The sequence below is a fragment of the Tachypleus tridentatus genome, chromosome 6, assembly GCF_004210375.1.
Source record: "Tachypleus tridentatus isolate NWPU-2018 chromosome 6, ASM421037v1, whole genome shotgun sequence".
NCBI classification, from domain to species: Eukaryota; Metazoa; Arthropoda; class Merostomata; order Xiphosura; family Limulidae; genus Tachypleus; species Tachypleus tridentatus.
The window spans coordinates 131,587,561-131,600,049 of record NC_134830.1 but is presented as its reverse complement, the minus strand read 5'-3'; the positions used below and the strand labels follow the sequence as shown (position 1 = coordinate 131,600,049).

The window sequence follows — 12,489 nt, the reverse complement described above, 5'->3', positions numbered from 1 at the left end:
AAGTCACTATATTAGAATTTTTATCCAATAAAAAAACAAACTGTTACTAGAACAATAGTTTCCAGATCAAAATTAGCAAGTGGTAATGAAAACTGTTTTTATATTTGATTCACTATCTGATAAATAAAGCTAACTGTTGCTAAGACAATAGTTTGTAGATAAAATGTGATAAAAAAACCAAACCTTTCAAGGACAAGACTTCCCATATTGGAATTACTATCTGATAATGTAAACTTACTAGGACAATAATTCCAATGTTAGAATTACTACAGAATACAAAAAACCTACTGTTACTAGGACAACAGTTCCTAACTTAAAAGTGTTAACTGATAATGAAGACCAACTGTTGCTAGTACACCTCAACATTAGATTTGCTAATTGAAAATGAAAACCAACTGTTACTATAACAATAAGTTTCCAGATTAGAATTAGTATCTGATAATCAAGACTAACTTACTAGTACAGCAGTGCAAATATTAAAATTACTATACGACAGTGAAAAACTGTTACTAAGCAACAGTCACCAGATTAGAATTAATATGATAATGAAAACTATTCTAACAGCCTAACAGTTCCCATATTACAATTACTATACGATAATAAAAATCAACTATTACTGGGCCAGGCATCGACAAATCCCTAGCACCATGTGGCTACGGTGACTAAAAATTTCATCTTTGCGCCAAGTGTTAATTCCATTTTATTCGTGCGTAGGACTGTTCTAAACAGAACTCTAACCTAGAATAATTCTAGAGTCTTAAAAGTCCGGAATTATTTTCGCGTTTTTCATTCCTAAATCAAGCTTTGTTTCTAGGATTTTAATGACGGATTGAGCACTTTGTCGTGTTTGTGTTTTTCCAAAATGAAGCGATGCAGTTGCACAACTCGTTACTAATTTCGCGCCATTTGGTTTTTCTCACTTCTCTCAATTCAACCAATCAACGCGCGTATTTAGGTCAATATGGACCTAAAGGCAGTTAGTTCAGGCAATAGTATCATGTGGTTGTTGGCATTGTGTTGTCGTCAGCATGCAATAATTGCTGTGGAAGTAAATTAACATACACCGGTGCCTCAATTGTTTGGGTTGGTTTGTTTTGGTTTTCGAATTTCGCGCAAAGATACTCGAGGGCTATCTGCGCTAGCCATCCCTAATTTAGCAGTGTAAGACTAGAGAAAAGGCAACTAGTCATCACCACCCTCCACCAACTCTTGGGCTACTCTTTTTACCAACGAATAGTGGGTTTGACCGTAACATTATAACTCCCCACGGCTGAAAAGGCGAGCATGTTGGGTGCGACAGGGATGCGAACCCGCGACCCTCAGATTACGAGTCGCACGCCTTAACCCACCTGGCCATGCCGGGCCATTTGGGATGGTCAAGGGAAAACAAACAATTCCGGATAACACAAACAGAGGATAACCGAGGCACTAGTTTATCTCTCCAGTTATCTATTGTTTAATCCACAAAATTTTTAATATACTTAAATTATTTGTATTAAGTTATGATATTTTTACTGCCGTTTGATGATATGATCATGAAAAATGATAAAAGTCGTCACAATAATACTCGTATCCCGCTGGTACAGCGGTAAATATACGGATTTACAACGCTAAAATCAAGGGTTCGATTCCCCTCGGTGGACTGAGCAGATAGCCCGAAGTGGCTTTGCTAAAAGAAAACACACACACAATAATAATAAAGGCAAAGTGTTGGTTGTCCAGTCAGTTGTCTTCTTCGATTTCTCCGAGTTTTATGAGTTACATGAGACCAGTTTCACTTTTTCACCCACAATACCTCATCTTTTAATTGCCCGTTTCAAGTTTTAACTAAACTTAATCACTAACGTAAGTGTAATCAGATCATAAACTTCGGCACTTTTACTACCATAGACACTAAAGTGCATTCACCCCCTATCAACGCCTGTAAAAACAGACTGAAGATACCAATGTATTCTAAAGACGACTGATATGGATATTAAAACTTTAATCCAACTAACATACAATTCTAGGCATAATAAGACTGAAGATACCAATTATATCTATAAGAAAGAGGGTCTTGTCTAACTAGATGAAACCCCAACAAAACCTAAACGTGCATCTTTAGATAAAGGACACCCAACATGCAGCGTATAACAGCGAACAACCGAAGTTAAACGAAATCTTTTAAGATATCTAACTTGTATTTTGCGTGTTTTTGTATTGTATGTTTTTAATCATTAATCAAATAAACTTAGACAAGCTACAAACATACAAGTATTTTGTATTCTTGTCTTAACAGTTAAAAGAGAGAGAGAGGCAAGGTAAAAACTCGGGATTTTATCCAACACCTGAATTTTTTCAACAAAAATTAATTTCTGAGGAACAGTTTCTCCAAACCATGTAAATTACTGTCTAGAAGTGTAATAGCACAATTATTTTGAGAATTTTGTGAAAAAAACACACAAAAAACTGCAGGTAACGGGGCACTAGTGTAGCCCTCATTTCCCTGGACAAACAGTAGTGAAGTTACGTTAGGCACACTTGGCTACTAGATTTTAAAATATTAGAATTGTACTAAGCAGTTACCACACTATAATTAGTATATGGTAATGAAAAGAAAACCAAGTCTTATTAGGACGACAATTCCAATATTAGAACTACTATCTGATCATCAACCTCTGCTGTTGCTAGGACAACGTGTGGCAGATTAGAATTGCTATCTGATAATTAAAAACAGGTATTGTTATAATAACAGTTCACAAATTAGAATTTCTATTTAATAATTAAAATCACCTATTAGTGGTAGAACAGTTCCCAGATTAGAATTAATATTTCGTTATAGAAACCAAATCTAACTAGCACAAAAGTTTCTACATTAGAATTGCAATCTGATAATAAAACTGTTTCTAGTATAATAACATTTCCCAGTTTAGGATTACTATAGAATACTGAAAACAAGTTGTTCCAACAGTTCCCAGAACATAATTATTATCTGGTATTGAAAACTGTTACTGAGACAAGATATCTAATGTTAGAATTACTATAAGATAATGAAACCCAATTCTCCTTTGAATAATATTTCCTATATTAGAATTATTAGCTGATAACGAAAACCAACTGCTATTAAGACAACAGTTTCGCGATTAGAATTACTATCTGATACTGTAAACCAACTGGTATTAACACAACAGTTCCCAGACTAGAATCACTATTTGATACTCAAAACTCTGTTAGTAGGACAAATATTGTGAGACTAGTACTAATATTTCATAACAAAACTAAAGTGTTACAAGGATGACAGCCCCCAGATTAGAGTTTCTATCTTGTACTGAAAATAAAATATTAGAAAAACAGTCCCAACATCAAAATTAGAATGTAAATTCCATATTATAATTGGTATCCGATATTGAAAACCAACTGCTACAAGAACAACAGTTACCAGAATTTCTAAAGGATAATGAAAACGAAGTGACACTACGAAGTTTCAACTTTAGTATTACCATGTGGCCCCCCAGTGGCTCAGCGGTGTGTCTGCGGACTTACAACGCTAAAAATCGGGTTTCGATACCCGTGGTGGGCAGAGCACAGATAGCCCATTGTGTAACTTTGTGCTTAATTCAAAAACAAACAAACATTACCATGTGATAACAAGAACGAAGCATTCTGCTATGAAAAGAGTTCCCAGACTATAATTACTACTTGATATTATAAAAAAAAAACTACTATTATTATATCTAAAGACTCCAATGTAGAAAAATATGAGTGTGAAGAACAATGATTTTGTTTATTAATTTTAACTACAACTGGTTATTGGTTCTATTTAATAGAGAGAATTACTAATGTGAAATATTTGGTTTCAATTTTTCCCATTGTGGAAGAGAATAATTACTAGTATATAAAACATGTGTAATAATTTAAAGTTTTGAATCGTCGCAATTTTGTTATTTTTAAATTTTATTTGCTTAATAGCAATTTTAGAGAAAGAGAAGAAACGGTTAAAACATTTAAAAGTTGAAAATCTAACATTAATGCAAAAAGTTATGTTTGAACACCTTAGCTTGAAAACGATTATACAAATTTAACATTATAATAATACCTGCAAACACGAAATAAATGATAAGTAGTCAAGGGTAGAACCTTTATTAAAAAGAATAAATATACATTTTTATCATCGTATTGTTTCTTGTAATCTTTCACGTGAAGCTAGCATAATATTGTAAAAAAAACAAAAAAAAACATGTAACTGGACAAGTTAAACATTCTCAAAAACATTTACTTACAGGAAGAGATTTGTTTCTCCTTAGCGCCCTCTGGTGCTCAGAACTGTCGATCCTAACATCTTTCAAAAGCCTACAAAGTGGAGGAGAAACAGAAAGAGCTTCACTGCATGGTTCTCTATTATTAAAACTACTGGTTAAGGCGCTTGAATTACCGCTAGAAAACTCATGCCAGGTAGAATAGCGCATTTTACTAGAACCTGGACTATAGAAATAGTAGTTATCAGCGTCACAACCAGCCTGCTGTTTGTCCAAACTCAGCATCTCTGTACCTTTATCGCCAAAAGGTGTGAGGTAATTACACATGGAATGATTTAATGTGACTAGGAGCTCTTCGACTGTGGAATAAAGTAGCATACAACTGGAGACTTGCGAATCTCGACACAAACAGTAGATTTTGCACTTTGAAGGAAAACTTCTCTGAGTGTTTACATACTGTTTATCACTAGATTTATACATATCTATTACAATAGGTGTTGATCGTATTAGACAACTCGGCATAGTTTCATTACCATCAATGTTAAAATCTGACATATAATCTTCAAAGATACCTATCTTCTGCTCTTCTTTCCAAGTCGACATCTCAAGACTGGATAATTCTACACAGATGTCTTTCCCTGAGGTGCATTTCTCGACTAGAAGAGTTCCAGTACACGTCTGTCTAGATTTATGTCCATGACTAGAATGACCGGGATATAAAGAACATTGTTCCTTTCACGTGCCTCTATGAACAGATGCAGAGCCAATGAAGAATGGGTGTTAATCTAATGATAAACAGCTGCTGGGTTGAGTTTCGCGGCAACATGCGAGGATCGCGCGCATGACGCGTGGCATACGTCAAACGTAGACAGTAGGCCCTTCCCCAAGGAAATTAACAATAGGAAAAATGAAAGAAATACACAGCACTTACTCGTCTCCTTCAGCAACCCCCCCCTCTCCGACATTCGACTTACAATCATAAACCTCATGGGAAACAAAATACAAATTTATTCATTTGAAATATATTCTAAAATGCAATACCGTAATATATTTATTATGCACAATGCCAATATAGAGAAACACAAATAACGTTCTTGATACCAAATACAAACTAGTGTTATTAACAGAAAGATGGGAATCACCACAATATGTTTTTATCTGTGTTTTCTTATTTACTGGCCTCGAATGGCCAGGTGGTTAAGGCACTCGACTTGTAATCTGAGGGTCGCGAGTTCGAATCTCCGTCAAATCTCAAACATAGTCGCCCCTTTTAGCCGTGGGGGTGTTATAATGTCACGGTAACTCCCACTGTTCGTTGGTAAAAGAGTAGTTTAGACTAGCTGCCTTCCCTCTATATAGTCTTACCCTGTTAAATTAGGGACGACAGTATAGATAGCCTTTGCGCGAAATTCAACCCAAAATCATTTATAGAAAAGTGTGACCTATTTTATAAGCATACAAAAGAAATGATATTCTTAACATTTCTAAAGTACAAGTTGCCAGGGTTTTCTTTGTTTTTCTCACAGGTTTTTATTCAAGTGTCAAATTGTAATTTAAAATAAATAAATGGCGCCTTTTTAATCATACACATATACAAAATAAACACTATTCATCATCACAATAACGTACATAAAATCATCTACTACATCATACATAAATACCTACTATGGAACACTATTACAGAAAAAATTACCAACTATTATGTACTTAACTTTATATTAATACAACATTGCACAAAAGGCTGTCAGCTAGCTGGTAGATAAAACACATAAATATATACTAGTATAGCACGATACAAAATATCGTAAACCATAACAAACAATATTAGAATAGTACAGCACAAAATGTCACCAGCCATAACATATAAATACATACGATGCATGTTGTCTGTCGTAATGAAATATTGGTGTTTCTGTTCTGTAATATCTAAAAGTAAACAAAGAAATGTAAAGGCAGCATTAGCACAGCAGTTATATTAAATTATCAAGAGCTTGATATAAAAAAACGTAATATTATATTTATTTGCTTTTTATTACTGTTCAGTTCCAAAACAATAATATCTTAATAAGAACTTCTGAACAAAAGTGATATAACTATAATAACCAGAATTAGTGTTCAGGAAGGCAATTCTAAATAATAAAGTACCATTTTAAGCAAAAATACAGGATTTCCAACGTCGGGATATTATTATCTCAATAATTTAATTAATGCTTGGTGATCGATATTTATTATATAATTCAAAGAAACTCTTCTCTCTGCAAATTAAAAACATTCATAGCAAATAAGTTAACAACTAAACACGAAATAAATCTATGTTGGCGCCAAATTTTCGCGCCAGCTGGAAGTTGAACATACGTTCTCATGAGCTGATGCGCAACATCGAGCAAACACGGTAGGTGCTGTTGCCATAGCAACATTGATAGATTCACACCAACTATTTTAATACCCACTCTATAGTTTCGGAATAAATTTTCAAATAACAATGAAAAAACAACAATTCCTTTCTTTATCATTTTACGTTTATGTGTAACACATATCAGTCATTCCATTCCAAAACTAACACATTGCATATACTATAGAAAAAAACCAAAACTTGAGTTTTTCCATACACAAACATTGATATTACCTCCAGTTCACCTAAGATTCATTACACAATGCTCACAGTTTACAAAGTTGATTTCTGAATGCGATAGTCTGATTTAAAACAGTAATATATTTCTTTCAGATACATATCTTTCAAATTTTGTCTTAAAAACCTAAGCTTTCTGCTACTATGTCAGGCCACAAATATTAATTTTTCAGAAATATTTAAGTTGTATTCTCACAAGACAGGTCACTCTTAACTTCATATACCCTTTGAGTTCAACTGGAACAGTTCAAGGATGGCTATGTGTCCGGGAGAGTGGGCCGACGTGACCAGGGCGCTCGACTTTTAATCTGAGGGTTGCGGATTCGAATCCTCGTTACACCAAACACATTTGACCTTTCAGCAGTTAGGGCGTCATAAGGTACGGTCAATCCCACTATTCGTTGTTGAGAGAGTGGCTCAAAAATTGACAGTGGGTAGTGATTTACACTGCTAAATTAGGGACGGCTAGCGCATATACCCCTCGTGTAGCATTGAGCGAAATTCAAAAACAAACCAAATTGCATCACAACTGAGAAAGCTAAAAAAGTAGTTGAAAGTACATAGATAAATTTATTACATGTTGTTTAAAATCTCTTTAATATTTATTTCAAATTGCAAAGAATGCTGGGCCCGGCATGGTTAGGTGGTTAAGGCACTCGACTCGTAATTTGATGGTTGTGGGTTCGAATCTCCGTCACACCAGGCATGCTCGCCCTTTCAGCCGTAGGGGCGTTATAATGTTACGGTCAATCCCACTATTTGTGGTGATGGCTAGGTGCCTTATCTTTATAGTCTTACACTATTGAATTAGGAATGGCTAGCACAGGTAACCTTTGTGTAGCTTTTCGCGAAATTCAAAAATAAATAAATAATGCTAAAATTTTAAAACCTGTTTAGTCTGTTATATCTTAAAACAAGTTTCCGGGAGGATGTTATAAAGCCACAGGATCACCACATTTATCCGCTTATATGATAAAATAATCCTTAACATTAGCAGATAATAGCCCTCCTTTATCATCGCCGTGACGGATTTATGATACTAATGTATATTTATTTTAATATCTATGTTTGTTTCAGTTAATATACATTTAGAAATATGTGCAATTTTTATTGTTAAATGTGTACTGTGAAAGTCCTGTCTATTTTCTAAATTTGTAGAAGGTTCTAATATGTACGAATCAACAATATATATTTTACGAAAGCACAAGCGCATCTCCCAAATATTGTTGAAAACTGTACATTAAGGAACTTCACCCTACAGTCAGTACAAAATAAACATCAGCTATTATTGTGATAAATCCTTATTAATAGGAAAACTAAAGATATTTGACCAGAAAAGCTTATAGCTTTTGAACATTACGAACCGTTAAACTTCGGACGTTAGTATTTCTACGAAGACATTGTATAACTTCAGCTGTGAGAAATTTACGTGAGACCAGACAAGAATAGAGATCCTGCCATGTAAAGTGCACCTGTGTACCAATGAAGAATTACTTCGCTCTCCATGAACTGTCAATAAAAGATTCAGTTCCAGAACAGATAGAAGAACTCAGAACTGCTTGTAAGTTTGTAATACTGTTGTATATAAATCATTATTTGTAATAACCATTATTATAAATTGAATTGTTGTTTGTATATTAAAATATATTTTTGTTAAGAAAGAAAATTGTGTGTATCAGTCTTGTTGACAAATATCATACATTTGATACATATTGACATTCAATTAACTTCTAAATTCGAATTTCAAGTTCTAGTGATTTGAAATCGTAATACATAAGGTACGTAACAAAACAAATTGGAGATTGATGCGAGATAAATTATAATACATAACATGTCGCAAGGGTCTTACTCCCATTCTAACATTTTGTTTACTTATAATGTACGTAATGAAATTCTTACTGTTAGTTTTTACATTTTCAGCCAACCTTTTCTCATACATCCTTTTTGATGTCCTAATTTTCTTTCTCACCATCTTTCTTGATATTCTATAATCTTCTAAACCTCTGGTCATAACAGTAAAGTTTATGATGCTTTTAATTAATTGAGTCTCTTAAACTGTACGTAAGCCAACCTGGGTTTTTTTACTTGCAGCTACCCTTTTCTTTCTATAGGGAATATGTTCACTTTGAATGTTTAAAAACATTCCACATTTGCTGAATGTCTCAAAATAACTCAGCTGCCCAATTCACAGCAAATAATTATTGTTGCACCCTTTTTTGAAATTTGTAACTAAAATATCATTATTCCTTTTCTCCCTATGCAGCAAAAGATTTAATCTACTAGAGCAATTTTTTGTTTTTTTGTTTTTTTGGAATTTCGCACAAAGCTACTCGAGGGCTATCTGTGTTAGCCGTCCCTAATTTAGAAGTGTAAGACTAGAGGGAAGGCAGCTAGTCATCACCACCCACCGCCAACTCTTGGGCTACTCTTTTACCAACGAATAGTGGGATTGACCGTCACATTATACACACCCACGGCTGGGAGGGCGAGCATGTTTAGCGCGACGCGGGCGCGAACCCGCGACCCTCGGATTACGAGTAGCACGCCTTACGCGCTTGGCCATGCCGGGCCTACTAAAGCAAGGAATACTTGAACCCATACGTTCCCTAATTTCTTCCCTCTCGATCATTTCTATATTTGAAGCTAACAATAAATCTAAAATTGACATTGTTTGTTTTTAAATTTCGCGCAAAGCTACACGAGGGCTTTCTGCGCTAACCGTCCCTAATTTAGCAGGGTAAAGTTAGAGGGAAGGCAGCTAGTCATCATAACCCACCCCCCAACTCTTGGACTACTCTTTTACCAACAAAGAGTGGGCTTGACCGAAGATTATAGCGCCCTCACGGCTGAAAGGGCGAGCATGTTTGGTGTGACGGGGATTCGAACCCGCGACCTCCAGATTGCGAGTCGAAAGCCTTAACCACCTGGCCATATCGGGCTTAAATAGCAGTGTTTCAAGTAGGTTCCTTGACTAATTGGTGAAGAAAGCTATTCTGAACAGTTTCCAAAAACCTTACTCCCTCATGGTTGACTGTTTCATTTTCCCAACCTATATGCCTGAAATTAAAATAATCCATAATTATTATTTCATTAATAGGTGGAATTTTAATCTCATTGTAAAATTTCTCATTAACTTCACCATCATTTGGTGGTATGTAACAAATTACCACTAAAAGACTTTTGCCTTTATATTCCCTGATATAAACCTAAGCAGATTCAGTCTTTCTGATATTATCTTTAATATCCTCAACTTCAACAGGACGTAACATACATTTTGCATACAAAGCCACGCCTCTCCCTTTTTAATAATATATTACTATTAAATAGTCTGTATTTCAAAGAAACTTCTGCCATTAAAATCAACTACGTTTATCCATGTTTTAGTTATCCCTATTATATCAAAATACTCCATTTCTACTGGCCTGGTATGAATAGGTGGTTAAGACACTCGGCTCGTAGTCCAAGGGTCGCGGGTTCGAGTTCCCATCACGCCAAATATACTCACCCTTTCAGTTGTGGGGGCGTTATAACGTGACGGACAATCCTACTAGTTGTTGGTAAAAGAGTAGCCCAAGAGTTGGCAGTGGGTGGTGATGACCAGCTACCTTCTCTCTAGTCTTACACTGTTAAATTAGAGACGGATAGCGCAGGTAGCCCTCGTGTAGCTTTGCGTGAAATTCAAAAACAAACAAACAAACAAACCATTTCTACCAGTACTCTAAAGTTATCTGTTTTGTATCTTACTACTTTTTTGTATAACAGCAATAATTAATGCTATTCTGGTAACTATTTCTACACTTATTTCCTATGCTAAACTTTTCTAGTCTGTTATTTTTCTTTGCATTAAGTTCTTCCTGGCTCTCACCCCTAGTCCTAGTTTAAAACTTCATTTACAGCCGAGTTAATAGCGTTAGCAAACAAGCCAGCTACTACCCTATTTAAATGTAAACTATCTATTCAAAAAAATCTCCCTTCTTCCACTGAGCTGATCCCCCAAGGTCAACTAGCTAATCTGCTCATCGTTAATGGTTGCTTTCCTATCAATGAGGTTTATTTATTGAGCCATTGGGTGCAGAACACATAAAAAAGAAAATAATTCAAGGCCAACTGACTCCACCTCCTCATGATATTGTAGCTATGGTGTTGTTTTCTGGGCACTACATCTAAACAGGAGAAGCAGACACAATGTTCACAATACTGACTTTATCCTACCCTTCTACAGAAATCCAATGCCAAAGTGATGTGTCAAAGTGCTACCAATATATACTGACCAATTATGTGACATATCTTCTTCCCTTTACAGGACGCCATACACGTAAAACTCATGGATGGATGTTTGGATCTCAGAGAAGGTAAACTGAATACAAGAAACCTTTCCTGAGAGGTCATTTCGTCACATATAGAGGAATTTACCTCGAAAGGTTAAACTCCCGACCAAAGGATAGGTAACCAGTCAGAAGTACTCTAATAACCACAATTAATGCCAAGGGATTGACTGTCACTCTTACAGTTTAAAGTGTTGGATATATTGTGTTGTATCTTAATTACTTCTTATCAGCTTCATACTTCAGAGGGCCAATTTGCAACCAGTTTTCGATTTAAATACATGCCGTTCAAGTGTGTTTTCATTGTGTGTGTTTTTCTTTGTTGTAAATATGAAATTACTATTGACTCACTTTTTATCTTAAATTTAACTACAGCATGAATACAATGTTTTGTATAAATCTTTACGATCTTATCGATATCGTTGTTAATTCAAGGGTTGACAATCGACTATCTCGACTGTAACCAAACACGTTACCTTTGACTTTTGAATCCTTAATTTAAGCATTACAAGTCGTGAAGCTTATTGCGAAGTCACTGAGGACTGAAGCTGGGGAAAGGTGTTTGAATTTATACAGTTGTCTTAAAATCCGATTGATTGTTTGTTTTTGTATTTCGCGCAAAGCTACACGAGGGCTATCTGTGCTAGCCATATCTAATTTAGCAGTGAAAACTAGAGGGAAGGCAGGTAGTCATCATCACCCACCGCCAACTCTTAGGCTACTCTATCAACGAATAGTGAGATTAACCGTAACATTATAACGCCCTCACAGCTGAAAGGGCGAGCATGGTTGGTGTTATGCGGATTCGAACCCGCGACCCTCAGATTACGAGTCGAACGCCTTAACCCACGTGGTCATGCCGGGCCAAAAATCCGATTGATTATTTTTACCGATTTGTTCTTGACACTGGTTTATATATGTCTACTTATTTCTCAGTCTATAATTATATTAAATGCCTGAAAATTGCTCAATTTTTATTGCACTATAAATGTAAGCACCATGTGTAAAATAATTCTAGAATCGTGTTTGAAAGGAATGATACAATCTTGATTTGCAGAGCTACTTGTCTCCTTTGTTTCAATAATAATCTTAATGGCAGATTTTTTTTTTTTTAAAGGAGAGAACCCTAAATGAGTAGCACTCTTGTTATTAAGAAATTCTTTACTTTTCCAAGATATAATTCACGTAACAGAACACGATAAAATATAATTACTAATTAAAGAGACCAACATTCATTGGCTAATGAAACATGTTTCTGCCACGCAATCCCAACATGGCCAATTTTGACATCAGCAAAATC

At 35.2% G+C, this 12,489-nt stretch overlaps 1 protein-coding gene across 4 annotated transcripts in view; it reads right to left on the bottom strand.

The window, feature by feature from the left end:
* Positions 1–12,489, bottom strand: part of LOC143253672 (M-phase inducer phosphatase 2-like) — a 92,338-nt gene that overhangs the window by 26,244 nt on the left and 53,605 nt on the right. For 2 of the 4 annotated variants that reach the window (XM_076507878.1, XM_076507880.1), the window contains exon 5: positions 4,260–4,329. The exons of 1 other annotated variant lie outside the window; for it this stretch is intronic. In XM_076507878.1, the coding sequence (XP_076363993.1) occupies positions 4,260–4,329 (70 nt within the window). Of the gene's footprint in view, positions 1–4,259; positions 6,069–12,489 lie in introns of those variants that run through there. One more of the 4 variants, XM_076507877.1, reaches the window with a different exon arrangement.